This window comes from Dromaius novaehollandiae, chromosome 18 (assembly GCF_036370855.1).
Source record: "Dromaius novaehollandiae isolate bDroNov1 chromosome 18, bDroNov1.hap1, whole genome shotgun sequence".
NCBI classification, from domain to species: Eukaryota; Metazoa; Chordata; class Aves; order Casuariiformes; family Dromaiidae; genus Dromaius; species Dromaius novaehollandiae.
The window spans coordinates 8,591,432-8,608,475 of record NC_088115.1 but is presented as its reverse complement, the minus strand read 5'-3'; the positions used below and the strand labels follow the sequence as shown (position 1 = coordinate 8,608,475).

Genomic DNA, 17,044 nt, shown 5'->3' with positions numbered 1-17,044 from the left:
CGAGAGAGGCAGGGGCACCCCGGGTGCCACGTCCTGCCCCGGCGGCTCCGCGGGGACCTCGAGGCGCAGAGAGGATGGGGGGAAAGGGAAGGCTTTGCATCCACTCCAGGCGATAATGTGCAAGCGAGGGGGTGGGAGCGAGCACACAAAACCAGTCCCGAAATGGCAAAAGCAAAACCCAGGCGGAAAAGGGGGTGGTGGAGAAGAGGGGCAGGTGCCCCACGGCCAGGTGGACCCGGGATCCCTCGCAGCCCCTGCAGAGGGGCACGCGGCCCTTTTGCCCCAACCAGCTACCGAGAAAAAAAAGCAGCAGGAAACTGAGTTAAAAGCTTGCGTTTAATGTCAGCTTTCGTTCTTGTAAAGCAGTTTATCTGATTGCAGCTTGCAAGGCAGTTGCCTCCCGAAGCTGTCAGCAGTGCCCTCCCCCGGAGATCCCTATCAGACCACCCGCGCGAGCACCCAACGGAGCCCGCACGAGCATCCAACGGAGAGGAAAGACGGAGGCCTGGAGCGGAGAGCAGCGGCCCAGGAGCTCACCAAGGGATGGCTTCTCCTCCCAGCTGTTTCGCGTGCTTACCCGCACAGCTGGAGCGGCCTCGGGTTGGTGTTTAGCGGTGCTGTTGAGCTAAGAGGGCATTTGCTGCTAAGAGGATAAACCCCCGGACTGTGGGGGAAGCAGCGCTGCCGCCCGCACCCGGGATCTGTGGATCGTCCCCGGGGCCACCGAGCGCCCGGGTGCCCTGCAGCGGGGCCGTGACCACGGCGGGGCAGGGACCCCCCGTCGGGGGGAGATCCCCATCCCCTGGGGCTTCTGGTCCCCAAACGTTCCTCGAAGCCACAAACGGACACTTCGGCCGTGCCGTGAGCCCGTGAGCTCCCGCAGAGGCACCCGGCCCCCCAGCCCCGGGGGAAGCGCTGCGAGGAAGCGCTGTTGCAACGGCTGTGCCCGAGCAGCGGTGTGCACGCACGGGCCCCGGCTTCAGCACCGCTTCCTCTGCCAGCTCGGCTGCGGCATCGCCTCCCCTCCCGGTGCCCGGCCCCAGGGCGGGCAGAGGCGCTCGAGGCCCTTCAGCTAAGCGTGTGCTTTTCCTTAGGCAGAGTTTAAGGGTGTCTCACCCCTTGCGGGTGGACTGAGACACGCCAGATGAGTGGATTTCTCCTCTTCCCCCCTCGCCTTTGATGCTCATCGATCTGGGACAGCAATGCCGAACTCCGCTGCAAAACACCGTCATAGGAAAGCAGAGGTGTAAAGTGCAAAGTATCACTTAAAAAAAATTGCTTTCACCTTTGCTTTCAGCTTGGATTGCGAAAGCAAAATCTGGCACAGCAAAGAGCAACCACACAGATAAAGGCAGAAGGCAGACGCAGCGTGCTGTTAACCCCCCTCGAGCTGCTCACAGCTTTCGCTGCTTCTTCCCAACAAAATAGTAGCAGGACTCAAAGAAATGTCTCTTACCTCAACCAATGCAGAGAGAACGATTGGAAAGAGTTTAGTTAGTCCTCATATCCACCTCCCTTTTCCTTGAAATGCTGAAGAGATAAAAATCAGTATCAATGAGAAGTATTGCTAAACATCAGACAGATTCTCCAGCCAAAAGCCAGTTGCTGTGCTGTGGCTTTGCTCTCTTTAGAGAGGAAAAGATCAGCTTTGATGTGTGAGATGTTGTTAAAAATACTTTCCCCAAAAGTTTCCAAATTGGTAGCTACACGTCTAGGGACTGGCTTTGCAATGCTGTCTGGAAACACTCAGTCATGGCTCTGCAGGGTGGACACAAGTATTTCAGATTCCCCCTGTCACAGGGCAGTTTGCACCTTACCTGAAGCCTCTGTGCTGGGCTCACGTGGAGTTTTGGGCCTCTATGTGTGTGTGCACTAAAGCGGAGTCGTCTGGTGATTGCTTTTTGATAGAAGCAAACATCATCTTTCCCCCTTGGTTTTAACCTGCAGTCGCTTGTTCCCCAAAATACCAGTGGCAAAAGTTGCCAAGATCCCATATCTAAATCTGTTTGAACCCAGGATTACTCCTCATCCTGGAAATGAGTAAGAGAAGCCCTAAAAGTAGCTGCCAAAAGTAGCACAGATTTCTGGCTAGAGGAAATAATCCCAATAAACTCCTTGCCCCAAACCACAGACAATTGGCAGGGACCTTGCAAAACAGCTCAGAAACCCCAGGTCAGGAGACTTCCAGAGGACTGCAAGAACAGCAAGGAAACATCTTAACACACCAGCCAAAAATGTTCAAGAAAAAGGATGCGTAGCACTGCAGAAGGACTTATTTTTCTAAGGGGAGTGGTCAGCATTCGCCAAAATAGACCTCCCTTCCAGCAACATCAATCCCAGTCCCCAAATCACCAGTCAGTGGCACGTACCGTGTCCATGCACAAAACACAGTGAACCCCTCCATTCCCTTTAAAAACATCTCATCCTAAAGGGAAGCACTTCTCCTTGTAGGGTATAAAGCTATATCCAGGCCAGAGCCCTATGGGGTTATAGGCTGCCTCCAGTATAAATTAAGTCCTCAGTTAACTCATGCATGGGGTTGTAGTTGCTGCCATTGGGTCTCCAGAAAAATCAGATTGCCAAAGAACAAGCATTATTGCACTTTTTAAAAGTTATCTTCCTTTTAAAGGAAAACCTGGTACAAAAGGTCCCTCTGTAAGCATGAACAGCAGTTTATGTTCCTACCTCTTGGCTTGGTAATCCTGGTGCCGCAGCCGGCCCTCGCCCTTATCTTGATCTCTGGGCTGGAAACAGGCAAATAGTCAAAAAATTGATTTCAACATGTCCCTTCTCACTTCTCCTTTTAGGCCAGGTCGAATGACTATGCAAAACCCGGCTGTGCCCGACAGTTTGGCAAGCCATCTTGCAAAAACCCAGCGCCGAGGAGACCGAGCGCCGCAGCGGAAGGCAGTTTCAAAATGAGATCAGAGATGCTCCCCGGCCCCCTCCGCGGGAACCGCTGGGCCCTACCGGGCCGCCCGCCCCGGGGCGATCCGGCCGCCGGCTGAACCCCCAGCGACCATGGATGCAATTTGTTCTGGGACCAGTAATTTCATACCCTGGATCGATGCTGGTTATTCGCTTTCCTTCTCGACTGTGGAGCACTTAGGTTATTTCTGTCCTGCCTAAACCCCCTCCTTTTCTTCCAAAGGGGCTCTGGAGCACTTTGAGTGCTGCCCTGGGGAAAAGCGGCGGTACCTAGGGTGGGGGGAACGCCGGCTCCCACACCCACACGTACGCTTTGCAGCAAGAGGGACATTTTAGCAGGATGGGAAGGCAAACCCTGTCTTTCTGGGAAGTGCAAAGGGGACTTTCAGCTGTCCACACGGGGCAGTGAAGTTGCATTTGTGCAATCGGCATTTCCTCTGGGAAGCCTGGGCAGGGACACGGGTTTGAAGCAAGACGTCCCTGCTCCACAGACGGTGCATGTGAGGATGACTCCGGCTGTGCTTCCTGCGAGACAGCCAGCACCCGGGCACCACGGGGTGCTTTATCCCGTCGGGCACAGACCCGGCCTTGCCATCCCCAGCCCCTCCAGGGGAAACGCTGCTGTGACGCTAAGCTCTGCCTGCTGGTGTTTAAAGCTCAGCTCCCTGGAGAAACCAGACTGGATGGTTTCCCAAAGGTGAGTGAACTGAGTGTCCTGTCCTGCCCTCCCCCCGGTACCGGCACGCGAGCCAGACCCCAGGGCTGAGCTGGCTGAAAAACCATCCCAGCTAAAAAGCTGAGTCTCTGGCTCCCTGCACGGCGGCACAGGGCAGGTGGAGAGAGCAAATCTCTCACAGTGATTGCAAAGGGGACATAGCAGAGAACTGGGCACCAGCACCCAACACTTCCGCGCAGGACCTGATGGTCCAGTAGGACCCAGGCCCAGGAGGAGGAGCAGATCGTACAGAGTAGCCTGCACACCAGAAACCAAGCTCTTCCAGCAAGTCTGGGACAGGGCACGTCACAAAAGCATCCTCAGGGCTCTGTGAAGGATTTAACCCCACGGAAGCACTGGGGCTGAGCAAGATCTAATGCAGAAGTCATGAGAGTTAGCAAAGAGGTTTTTGATTCAGGCCCTGCCTCTAGCATTCTTCTTTGACCATCAGATATTGCAGCAGCCCAAGTATCTATGCAGATTTCATGGGCTTCCAGTTATCTCTTCCTTTAGGAGGTCATGAACTTCATGTATTAACCTGGATGCGATTCATCCGGCTTGCAGCGCTCTATGACAGCTTTAAAGCATTTTCTCCATCACTGTCATGTGCTACACGTAGGTAGCAAATATTTTTTCCACCTCCTTTTCCCAGTGAGATGAATTCAGTGTCAGCCACGCAATTTATCATCCCCTCACTGTGCCAGCAGAGCCCCGGGTAGCAGCTGTTCTTGCTGCAGGGACAAGAAAGGGACACACAGATTTAGAGGCCGTTTCATCCGCTGTTTAGCGGCTCTGAGTTCAGACTAGCAGGACCTATAGTAAATGCATGAGCCTAAGAGGGATCAAGGAAGATGCTCGTGAACATGGCAAAGTTTTGGGCTGACATCTCAGTACCAGACTAGACATGTCGACGTGATGTGTATTAAGGGCCTTTCTGCCCGTTCTGGAGTGCTGGAGCACATATACAAAATTATCGACCAGCTTCAACACCCAAATAGTCTCTCCAAGGTTTTTCCTGCTGCCACCTCTCTCCCACGTGCACGTTAAAGCTTCTCTGATGAATCAGGCTCTGAACCCCACCTAGATCAGAAACCTTGGAAGAAAGGAGCAAACTGCAGTGCTGATTTCCCCACCTGCAGATCCCGGGCAGACAAGTCAAAACACTGAATATAATTGCAGCCGATCTGCGCTGCGAGGAGAGTGACTGTGTCCCAGCCAGGACCCAGCCCTCGCAGAACAAAGTACACAAACACGTAGGAGAGAGACCAGATTGGAGCAGGGTGAGGGAAAGTTTTAGAAATACAGAATTTGCTGAGCCAAGCTCTCACCACAGATTCCAGCAGTGGAGTACAAGCCATTACCTTTTGCTCCAGTATCCAGAGACAATATCCAACTGTGAAGGAAATCGATCGCCCGCTGGGTCACGGGCGGCCGGAGGACACCGCGGAGATCCTTCCGGGTCCATTCGCACCCTGAAATCCAGCAGCCCCTGACAGCAGGTATGACTCTACACTCCTGCTCTTACAATTACGTAGGGCTTTTCACATCCCGTCGTGGCCTCTCTCAGCAGCAAACAGCCAGCCCTTGAGCAAGGAGGGTGCTGAAATACCGGTTTCCAGTTTAGTCTCATGATGGCAGCCCTTTGAACTGACTCACTCAGAGCAGCAGACCGGTGAGTAATACCCAGCATGACTGCAAGGAAAACCCTTGCCTAAAATCAACACCTCTGCCCTGCATGTCCCAGCATTTCTAACCAACTCACAAAAAAACGTATTTGCCACTCGGACTTGCTCATAAAGCTTTAAACCCGAAACTGCCTCTTGATCACAGCCTGTGCTAACAAAACCCACCTTCTCCTGCCCACTCGAGAGTTATTTACGGCCGACACAAGCCCTTCGCCAGCTGCCGCCCTGGAGGTGCCTGCAACGCGCTTGCGCCGGCCAGCCCCAACCGCTTACCTGCCGGGACTGGACACGGTCCCAGCGCTCCCAGCAGCTGCTGCTCTGGGAACAGCTCAGCCCAGACTTCGCCCCACGCCTCCTGCCACCTCCAACCGCGCTTGCAAAGGCAACCGGCACTGCAAGCAGCATCTCATAAATCACATTGTCCCCACACGGCGAAGATGCAATCAATGGCTTATTTGACTGTCTACCGATAGAAAAGCAGCTGGCAGCCCTTGAAGGAAAACAGACACGGCAGGCGGGCAGCTGGCCAGGTTTGCTTCACTGCGTTCCCAAAGGCTGCTTAGTGCATTTCCTCAGCTGAAAGGGAATTCATGCAAACTAATGATTTGCTTTGATTTTTTTATGATGGGTTGCACACAGGTGGAGCGCTCTAGGTGAAGCCTCAGCGGGACGGTGCGGATGAGAACGGCTCGGCCTCTTTCTTAGGTTGTAGACATTCCTGAACAAGCACACACAAGCACCATCCTTCCGGAGTAAAGACATGCACCGTCCCCAAGGGATATCAACAAGACTTTCAGGGGCTACAGTAGCAAGTTTGTAATTAGTACCTACAATTCCTGCAGTAACAGCTTTTTGCATAAGATCTCAAAGCACTTTAGAAAGACCTAGTTTCACCACACCCCAGTGAGGCAGGGAAATAGCCCTGCGTTCAGAGGGGGAAGCAGGCATTTAGTTTAAGCGACAGACTTCTCAAATAAAGAGCCGAAGTCACTTTGAGAAGACATAACTGTAGGCATTACTAGAAAAACTGTTTGTTTATGCTAAAAGATTTACTGGATCCAGCAATTTAATCTTTCCCTATGCCCCTTTTTATTAAATGGATTTATCTTCATGCAGATCGATAAAGCATAATACTGTCCAAATACTGCAAATGAATAGTATAGATTTAGCTTTCATATGACAGCCTTACTGCTGCATAACAACTGATTAAGCATTCAAGCTGAAACTAGATATGGAGACATACTAATGCATGCCATTTCTTCCTGCCCTACTCTCATCCCCGCTTCCGGAGCAGGGGCAGACTTTCAATAGCACTTCATTATTTTAGCATTTAAAATCTTCCCCTGTACACGGGCAGGACTGGATGATTCTTCCACCTTATCTAAGCTATTTTCAAGTAGAGCACAGCCCACTCTTCCCATCAGGGAGAGGATAGAGAATGCTGAATATCTAACCCAGATCTATGTTCTCTGCTCAAATCTTCACGAGTGAAGCAGGGATTCTCACCTACATCAGGCTGGCCAAAATGTGCACCCTCCCAATTGCACTGCTCCATTCAGTGTCACACTTGTCTCAGCCTTACCAACTGTGCAACTTGCCTAGCCTTTGGCCCCATGTCTTCATCATTCCTGCCATGCGCTTCTCTTCTTCCCACCGGATATAATGAGATGACCACGATCGATCTCTTCATTCTGACTTGCTCCTTCTCACCGAAGTCTAGCCTAGAGAAACAGGGACACTCCCCAACAAGCCATTGTAAAAAGCACACAGTTCAAGAGCCACTGATTTAGCTATTATCCTTGTTAAGGAAAGGAATATTTGACTTCTTCCAGCTTGACTCATCCTCTTAGAATATCTTCGCTTTTAGCAGCAAATAGCATGGTCTCTCCGTTATCTTACCACTTGCCTGCACTAAGGAAACAGAAACTCAGCTTGAACTGTGAAGCCAAGTTCTCATGAAAGCAGGTATCTAAATGCTTCTTCTCTCAAGCACACTTTGTTGCGGAAAGATTTAACAATCTTGCGGGTTTGTACCGATTGCTGGCATCAGAGCTGCACAGAAAGTGGTGCTGGGCAAGAAACCTGGAAAGTTGGTGCAAACTATATTTTCTAAGATTATCTTTCTTGGAGTAGAGGGTAACTGGGAGAGAGCACTTCAAAACAAAGTAAGAGCCCTGCAGTACAAAACACTGATAGAGCCACAGCAGCCGTCTTCTGAAGAGTCTTAGAGCTGGACAGATAAAGTCAAGAAATCATGCCGAATGGTACAAGCTATTGCTAGATTTGACATAATTTAACTCACAAAACAGGATTTATTAGGTTCTCACTGCGCTGTAACATCTTAATGCTTTCCTTTCCACCCACCTCTTGCTACAGAAAGCAAACCCAAGTGGATCAGCCAGCCTTAGAATTCAATAAAAGAGATATCTGGAAGGATGTGAGAGCCAAACACAACATAGCAGGAGGGTGGAATCTGGAAGATTGCCACCCCAGTTGATTGGGAAAGCTTCAAGTGCATTAAGGCAGCCAGTTGCAGCTTGGAAGGGGAATGAAGCAGAGCTGGGTTTGGATGTTAGCTTTGGAGCAGCTTCTGAATACCTTCCATTTGCTACGGGTCAGTGTGAACTAAAGGGTCTCATCTAATCTCAGTAACCACAGGAGCACATCCCATGGGGTAGGATGTCCCCTTTTCTGCCCTACTGATCAGTACTTCCTTCCAGTTCTGCTCATGCGTAAGTACCAATAGCTCTTGCACAGCTGCTACTGGAGCACATCCAGGAGGAGCTCTTCATGCTGCCTGAGTAATAACTCCCCACTTTTCCAGGGTGAGGAGCTACCAGTTGGACCACACTGCCTTAGAGAATACAGACCTGAGCACAGAGCTGTCCAGACACTCAGCACACTTAGAAAAGAAGTTACGAATTCTTGTCTTCTAATTACAGACAGATTTCAGTATGCTGTGTGCCTCAACCACCTCTTCTAGCATTAGATTGCAGAGGGATGGCCTGGAAAAACACATCTTTGTAAAATGTTCAGCAGCTGCCTCATCCATTTACAACAGGAAATGTGAAAGGGGCGTTTATAAAGATTTTAACATCTTATATTCATTTCACAAAGTAAGCAGAAGTCAAGAGAAATCAAGTGACTAATGCAAAGTCGCAAATGAATAGCCAAGCCAAGAACAAAATCCTACTTTACCAAATGATTTTGCTGCCTGATAATTCCCCCCTCCCCACCCTATTTGCTGCCTGATAATTCCCCCCTCCCCACCCTATCCGAAGCTACTAAGTCACCATCAGGTTTGCCAGTTCACACACAAATGCACAAACATTGTAAGTTTTGAACTGATTTCTCTTTACTTCACAGTCCTGGCAAAACAAATTGCATTCAGAAGTCATTTCACATTAATATATTAATCAAACAGTTTCAAAATAAATACTCTTTTTAAATAACCATTTCTTTACATCACTGCAGTAGCAATTCTAGAAAAATCAGTGCACAGAGTAGCAATTTGATTAATCAGCTAGACTCAAATGAAAAGAAAACAAGAGGTGAACCTTTTTCTCTCCAAGCAGGCTGCATGCAGTAAGTCTCAGCAAGCTTCCCTAGCACATGATCTTTCTTGTTTTTGCTGGGAAGGATTTTATCTCCCATAGACACTGTCAGAAGTCAGTGAAATCTGATTTGCGTGCAAAGCTTTGTACAATGCAAGTTTCACAACCTGGTTACTGATCAGTCCTGCAGAGGTTCCAAATACTACAGTCATTGCTAATGAGATCAATGAACCAGGGCTACGGAAGGAAAATGCTTGAACCCCCAGCCCAAGGAGCCCACATTCAAGTTACTGAGAAGTAAATTCACAGCTGATCCAAGAGCACTAACAGTATTAAACAACACTCAAATGAACGGCTCAATTATACCTAATAGCTTAATCCATTGTTTTGCATGTTCTGTCAAGTGCTTCCAGGGCAAAAGTAGAGAAACTATTCCCCCCCCCCCCCCCCACTAGCTATTAATTCACCAGTTAAACCACAGCAGTAAGATGCTTCACTGGCCGAGAAGTGTAGCTTATGTTACAGCAGAGAAAGAAAAAAAAAATCAAAGGTGCATTAATGGCTCTAAAGAGAAGGTTCAGGACTTAGTGATCTTGAACCCAAGTGTCTAACTGAAAAAAAAGAAGCAACAGAAAGTTAAGTGTTCCCATATGATCTATAACTAGTTAGATGTCACTAATCAGCCTTGCAAAGGGCAGTACATTTTCTTAAAAAAGGAAGCTTTTCTGCATCATCATAACGCACAGCAGGAAAATTTGGAGGGCTACCAGATTATTTCCTGCAACTGTCAGGAATGACTTTTCTGAAGTGAGAGGAAAAAAATTAATAGGTATCAATTTCCTTTGAGATCCCAGAGGTTTCCTTTGAAGCCCTTTCTCAGTAGCAGAGGGAGAAGTTGGGTGCAATACTCTAGGTTGAGAGGAATACCCAAGACATCCCTGTGTCCAGAGATGCTCTTGGCTGTACACTAAGATAAATTCAAGACCACTAAGAGTCTTGTTTCCATGTTATGAGCCTGTTAACTGTCAATTTGGAGCAGTTGCTTACTGCAAAGAAGTATAATTTAAGTATCATCAAAAGAAATGGACGCAAGGGAAACGATCACAGACGAAGAGAACCTCCAGTTCTAGCGCTGCCACGCACAGAGAGAAAGGAATAGTGCAGTAGGATAGCAAACCCTCAGGGCTCTACGAGGTAACCCAGGCTGTTTAAATCTCTTCCCTTTCTCTGCACATATCCACCACTGAAGTCCATGAAAGCTATGTGCCTTGAGGGAAGGCTCTAATCCTCGGTGCTATGGACCATGCCCCAAGATTCAGCCAAAACGGGAAGTAAGAAAGCAATGAGTTGTGGAGAAGTTCTGTGTTATCTTATTGGTTTTTCTTGTCCTCTGGTGGGAAGTATGGAGGAGGGGGTGGCTGGTCCTGAAATAAAGGCAAAAAAAGAACATCAATTCATGGCTAAGGAAAAACAAAATCCATTCAGAAACATCTTGCTTTGTCATTGAGAAAAAGAACTGCTAACACAATATGGCCCTCTAAAACCCTTGCTACTTGCACAATTCTTACTCGCTTATGAATAGGAAATGTTTGAGGAAGCTAGTTTTAGAAGGGATCAGTTTTCTTGATGGAAACATGGGCCTCCTCTTTACAGGCAACACACTTTTGGGCTCGCATTGCAAAAAATGATATAAAAACTTACTGTGGGCATATAGACGTTATGTGGGTTGACTGGGCTGTAGTAAGCGCTGGCAGCAGCTTCGGCAGCCTTTGCTTCAGCTGTCACAGAAGCACAGAAGTTACAGATTCAGCAATGGAGAGAATTTTTATAATCAAAAACTCTTCATATTTCTGGCTATCAAGCGTTAGAGCTAGAGAGCTATTTGACCAACGCTCAAACTGCAAAGTAGCTATGACATAAACATGGCAATTGAGCATAATCTCTTCCAAGTAGTAAAGAGTAGAGATTCAGTTGCCATAGCATTGTCTAGTCACAAGCGAAGCAGACCAGGATTTAAGTTGGAAATATCACCTGGGATTCTTGTTAGCCAAAGAATAAACACTTACAGCTGTTCTGACTGAATACAGACAATACTCCTTAAAAAGGCAGTCAACAAACCATCTTCTTTGGCAGTTAAAAAAAAACAAACCAAACCAAACAACACAAGTTGATAGCAGCTCAGGGCATTCACACTTAAAAGTAATTTATGAGGCTAATCCAGAGCCTCTATTTCTGCAAAATACAAAAATCTTGTACTCAAGCTTCTGGATCCAGGCCATTTTCCAAATAATAATTCAAAGCTGACTGGTTGTTGATTCAAACTGAAGAGACAAGCTAAGTCCTTATCCAGACGAACATCCTTAAAATAGAGAGGTCTATGGTTCTATCCAACCACAGAAGCCCATTTCTTGCTTTTTTTCTCCCCCCATGCAGAACCTTTTAAAATCATGTTCCAAATCATTCTGATAAATCCCAAATGAGTGAAAATATGAGACTGAATTTTCTCCAACTCCTTTCCATTGTCTGTTCCTCAATTCCATATTGCTCAAGGTAAAGTAACAGGGTTAGAACGAAATGGGGTGCTAGGAGGGCCAATATCAGCAGTCACATCATTGCTAACTAAAAAGGACTAGAAACCTATTCCACCCTTAATTTTTTCTTATTCATCTGAAATACGAGATGAAGAAAACAAGTTTATCACAAGAGGAGAATCATAAACTGTATTTTTTTCCATCACACACACACACAAAATTTCCACTGATGATATTCAAGCTGGAAAGAAACAGGCTGGCCTCCAGACTGTAGAATACACAAGGCTGGGGATTAGGGGAGCTCTCTAATCCACCTCTCCTAAATGATTTTAACTTCTAAGTGGAGCTTCTAAATTGACTCTAAGTTCCCCAAGAGGTAGCAGACATGAAACCTGAAAGGCACTAACACAATTATGACTTTTCAGAGCAGTAACACTGACACTCAGCATCATCAGTACCATAAACAAGGATTTGTGCTACATTTTTGCACAGCTGTTGTCAAGAAGTGATAAGAAAATGTCCGCCAACTTCTTTCCAGTGCCGATACTAGTGACGTTCTAACGCAGTTGTGAGCTGAGCCAGCTGGACACACTTCTTACCTGCGGGAGTGGAAGGTAGGTCTGGACCACTGACAACGGGTGGCTCCATGGGCCCTGGGTACGGCGGGGGCGGAAGCTGCATGTAACCCATGTCTCTATCCATCATAGGGGGACCAGGATAAAACTCTGTCAGGAATAGAAACGACACAGCAGAAGACTTAGCTCCTTTGGGTGCATCACAACGTGCAGACCAAATAAGCCAAAAGCAAATACAATTAAGCTCAGGAACAGAAGTTATGTAAGGCGCCAAAGTAAAAGAAGATACAAAAATTGTATTTCTTCCCCTTTTACCTATTCTTAACTTTTGCTAAGTAGAATAATTTCTATCTTCAATTCCCGGACCTACCAGGAGGAGGTGGGGGGTAAGGGTAGCCCCCATTAGCTGCAGGTGGTGCAAAAGCATAGGATCCATTCGGCATGTAGGAATAGCCGTAAGCTCCATTGGGCACTTCACCTCTGGAGGCTGGAAAAGTAAAGGTAAGTTCAACACATCAAAACATCACGCCTGAATCAAATGCAGTCCAAGTGAGCCTTTTGTGGCTAGAACCCCAAACTCAAAGAGTTTTTAATCTGAAAAAACAGACTCTGTCCTAGTAAATCCGCTGTGCACTGGATGTGCAGAAAGTATTTTTTAAGCAAGCGAGTTCCAGCTACAGCCTGAAATTCAAATGGACTTCAAATATCCAACTTGCTGCAACTTAAACTACCCTTGCTGTAAGGCAAGGGCTCCTGAGACCACAAAGCTAAATGTCAGGCACCACTAGACTCCCATACCTTGAGATGCCACTTGCAGCATACGCTGTCCAAACTCGATAGCACCCCCAGCTGAAAAGGTCATTTTGAATGTGGTAGATCCTTCCCAGCCACCTGCAAGGCGGAGAGAGAGAATTCAGAAGGATGCTAAAGATCCTTTTCGAAGCTATTTAGGCTTCATGCTTTATCTGCAGATCCCTTGTATATAATGCTCTAAAAGGCTTATCCCAAATATCCAAGAAAAAACTGCAGATAAAGCAGCAGAATTATAGTATTATCAGAAAAATTCATATTGGACAATATTTTCAGGTCAAGAGACACCTCAAGAAGAAACATCAATGAGGGAGACATTCAAAAGCTTTCTAAAGTTGTGCCTGTTATCACACCAGCTGCTGACAGACCAAGCTATCAGAAGCACTGGATTTGCTCTAGCTTTGTATAAGATTAGTGCAGAAGACAGGGATTTTGTTAATCTCGTTTGCTAAAAAGCCTTTGCAGCTACACCTAACTGTCAGCTATAAATTAGTTTGGGAGTTTGAGTGCCCAGTGAAGCAGAGAGCTTAATGAAAAACACGGACCACATAAATCCATTAGAGTCCACAGAAGATATTTCAAGTCAGGATAATAAAAAATTAGCAACATCTCATATTTCAGACTAAAAAAGAAAAACATGCACAGCCTACAGTCCCCAACAATGCATCAAAGCAGTAGCTCTGTCAGTGCTGAAATAGGGACATGTAGAATACAGAGCCTTTTGAGCTTAACCAGACTCATGGCTGTTAAAGCAACATCCTCATTAAAGGAGACAGCTTCTGGGGAAGACTCACAGGGATTTAGCTAAAGCCTTTTGCCTTTCACATAGTTTCCAGAGTTTGTCCTCACTGCTTGGGCTCCCTCTCATGCTGGATTGTCCCATTTTGATCCTGCACGGAAGCTATAATGCTGATTTTAGGATTATAGACTGAAGTTTCCTAAGCACTGTATTGTGATTTCAGTGCCACAGCTAGTACGAAAAAAAAAAAAATCAAGCTGGAGAGGAGAGAGAGTTTATTCAACTATGTGCCTTTGGCAAGAAGGGGAAGCATACGGCACAGCGGTAAAGTACATTTCTTCTTGGAAAGAAGTCTACTCCTTCCTTCTTGTTGAACACAGTATGAAACCACCTTTTGGAGACTCCCTAATTTCAAAATAGCCTGTTCTTTCCCCCCAAAGTGTCATTTTTACTGGTAAGATACACTATGGCAATAATATGCCTTTCCTTGAACCGTACAAGAAACTAATGATGGAGAACAACGCTCTGGAGATCTGCATCTGAAAATCAGCATAGACCTTAGAAAGAATCAGAAGTGTTGGCATAGAAGGATCTGGATGCAGAATTAATAGATAACCCTAACTGACCAAAACTAAATGACATCCTCAGTCTTGCTGACACAGTCTGTTCTCTGCTCCGATGTTCAGCCAGTGAGATCACTTGGCTAAATGAACTTAATATTTTGTACAGAGGGCAGGAATGAGATCAGTTACAGAACAGATCTCTTCATTGTAACTGTACAGGGAGCAGACAAGGGGAATATTTTTAGCTACTGGTTTTAAAGAAAGAAACAATTTTAGCAGGACTGCAAAAGTCCATCTGGTCGGTATCCAGTTTAAGTCAAACTGGATACTTACTTCGCTATGAATTAGATGCTTTCTATTTTATAGTTCAACTGCGTTTCTATATAATACATACCTCCTGCCTCTGCTTTCACTGTACCCTTGATATAATTTGCTCCAAAGACAGGCTGCTTAATTTCACAATCTTTCAACAAATAAAAGGGCATCATGAAAGACTGCATAGCATCCTTCCCCTTTGATACAAAGATAACCTGAAAAGAAAAGAACATTACGAAGGGTGCTTAAAACAAGCAGGAAACACAACTGAGCTTATTATTTGAAAAGAGTTTTCAATGTACTGAAGCTACTTCCCACACCTGAAGCTCCTAGTCGGTTCTGCAAACAGCAGCAAGGCTAAACTAAAGCTTCAATGCAATAAAGTGCCTTCCAGAAACATTACGCTTGCTCAGATAATACTCCTCCCAGTTTCTAGAGAACGCACAGCTCCACACAGCTATGATTTAGGAGCTTAGCTTACATTCAGCATTTCCAGACCATTGCTAATTTCCAATCTTGAAGATGCCTGATAAACTGAACAGCTGCCTGTATAAGAACTAATCAGATTTTACCATCTTTTGACAAACAGATCAGACATGCGATGAATTCATAATGCTCCCCAGAGGGAGTGGATGAGTCCTACTTCAAGAGGTAGTAGTTTATGCCAACTTTCATGCACCAAGGACATTTAAATACAGAATTGCAAAGAGCTCTTATCTCCTTATGCAAGATAATGCCTTTTACTACTTACTCGGTAGGGAGTCAAGAAAACACTCCCTTTCTTGGTCCCCTTGAAGGCATCTGGCATAGGTTCGATGTCACTGAAGGTAATTTCTATGTGATCATAGGTCATCAGAATGCTACAAACAAGACAACCAGAGAAGAGGCATAGTGTTACAGCTCAACACTGTGGTCCAGCATGCGCTTAGTTTACCGACCTACCAAAACTAGCTTTAATCTCAGGCAAATACTCAGCGGACAGTATCAGTTTGACTTGCATTTTTTTGTTGGCAGGAACAACTTGAGCAGTACTAGCTACTTGTTCCCAACCTTGTGCTTCTTCCTCAGTGTGCTGGCACTGCTACAGCTATCTGCAGAGCCAGGTAGTGAATCTAGTCAATTAAACTGATCAAGATCTGGTTATTGTTTGTTTGGTTTTTGGGTTTTTTTAAGTTATGTTGCATTTCTGCTGGATCAGTTCCCTAATCTGGTATACCACAAGCAGCACAACAGAGCAAGGAGTGCAGAGGCAGGAACTGCTTAAGGTGGCTTATGTAACAAGGCTGTTGAATGTCTAACCCCAGCTTAAGCACTTCTATCACAAAAACATGAGCAGAAGGAACTCCCCTTTCTTGTCACTAGAGTTCGTTAACCTGTGGTGTCCGCACTGACTCCTTAATTCTTAATTAGAAACTGACCTGGTTAAAACCAGTGCAACACCCGTCTGCAGATGCAGCAGTAGCATCGCACTAGGCACTCTTAACACCTAAAGCTGGACAAGTCTCTGTCGCACTTATCTTTAGCAATTTACATGTTACCATCCCTAGTCATTCACCTTTCCCTTCTGCCAGCAAAGGCCTTGGGAAGGCATATGGGCCAGTGGCTTTGGTCATTATGCAATATATCGGCTGAATCAACAACACTTGCAGCTTGGGCTGTGGCACGGGCACACATCTGCTTTGCTAGTTATACCGCAGATGATCTCTGGCCCAAGGTGTGCTGATAGCTGGGAGCACATTAAGCAACGAGGTGTTTGTTTCAGTGAATGCAAGCTTAAGCCACAGACAAGAGCTTCCCGAATTCCCGTAGGGAGGTCTATGTCCCTAATGGAAGTCAGGCGCACAACCCTTGCACCGGTTTCCAGCCGGTCTCACGGAAAGGAGCCCTGCAGGATGAACCGCTCTCTCGCCCCAGGGGCAGCTGAGCGCCGCGCCAGCCCCGAGGCGCCCAGGCAGGCGGGGGGGCGAGGGCCGCCCACCGCCCGGCAGGCGACGGCAGCGCGGGGGAGGCTTCCCGTTCCCGTGGTCGTACCCAGCCCCGGCCCCGCCGCTGCCCTGGGAACACGCGGCGGGGCCCGGCACACCCAGGGGGGTGAGGGGGGGTGACCGGGCCCCGCCGCGCCGGCACCGAAGGGGTTAAACGCCCCCCCTCCCCCGACGGCACGGGGCGCCCCGCCCCCACCCGGCCCGCGGCGCCCCGCCCCCCTCGCGCCCTGACGCTCCCCCTGAGGGGAGAAGCGGGGAGAATGGCCGCCCCCTTTCCCCGAGGAGACGGCGAGCACGGCGCGGGGGGCAACCTCACCTCTCGCTGTTGTTAACGATGACGCCGCCGCCCTCCGAGTGGTTCCTGTTCAGCGCCATGACCGCCGCCGCCGCCGCTGCCTCCTCGCAACACCGAGCCCGCTCTGCGCCTGCGCGCGGCAGGTGATGGCTGACGCCGGTGACGTCAAGGCGCGACGGCGCGCGACCCGCCCCCAGCGCGGCGCATGCTGGGAGTTGTAGTCCCCGCGCAGCCCTGGGGGCGCCTCGTCCCCCCTCAGCAGCCCTTGGCGCCCCGTGGGGTGCCCGGGGACGGGCTGCGGCGTGGGCCCGGACTGGCTTGGGGGCCGCTTTCACCCCTTTTCTGCCCA

At 47.9% G+C, this 17,044-nt stretch overlaps 1 protein-coding gene and 1 long non-coding RNA gene across 3 annotated transcripts; both read right to left on the bottom strand.

The window, feature by feature from the left end:
- Positions 1 to 318: 318 nt before the first annotated feature.
- LOC112982440 (uncharacterized) lies at positions 319 to 5,866 on the bottom strand. Of its 2 annotated transcripts, none has more exons than XR_003258981.2 (5): positions 5,602 to 5,866; positions 5,005 to 5,243; positions 2,686 to 2,744; positions 1,457 to 1,530; positions 319 to 1,215 (listed from the first exon to the last, which is right to left on the bottom strand). It is a non-coding gene; the product is annotated as an uncharacterized LOC112982440 (long non-coding RNA). The 2 variants fall into 2 exon arrangements; XR_003258980.2 differs by having other exon boundaries at positions 5,494 to 5,602.
- A 2,792-nt stretch (positions 5,867 to 8,658) lies between these two features.
- On the bottom strand, positions 8,659 to 16,872 carry WBP2 (WW domain binding protein 2). Its single transcript, XM_026098837.2, has 8 exons — positions 16,717 to 16,872; positions 15,167 to 15,275; positions 14,495 to 14,630; positions 12,787 to 12,879; positions 12,359 to 12,475; positions 12,013 to 12,138; positions 10,584 to 10,660; positions 8,659 to 10,306 (listed from the first exon to the last, which is right to left on the bottom strand). Exons 1-8 carry the CDS (start codon positions 16,773 to 16,775, stop codon positions 10,253 to 10,255), a joined length of 771 nt encoding a protein of 256 aa, XP_025954622.1. The 5' UTR covers positions 16,776 to 16,872; the 3' UTR covers positions 8,659 to 10,252.
- Positions 16,873 to 17,044: the final 172 nt, after the last annotated feature.

Excerpts from the sequence above, each read along its gene's own strand:
- WBP2 (XM_026098837.2), bottom strand. The coding sequence starts at position 16,775 with ATGGCGCTGAACAGGAACCACTCGGAGGGCGGCGGCGTCATCGTTAAC. Across the intron at positions 12,880-14,494 it reads AGTGAAAGCAGAGGCAGGAG|GTGGCTGGGAAGGATCTACC; the intron begins GTATGTATTATA and ends TCCGCCTTGCAG. Across the intron at positions 12,139-12,358 it reads TTACCCCCCACCTCCTCCTG|AGTTTTATCCTGGTCCCCCT; the intron begins GTAGGTCCGGGA and ends TATTCCTGACAG.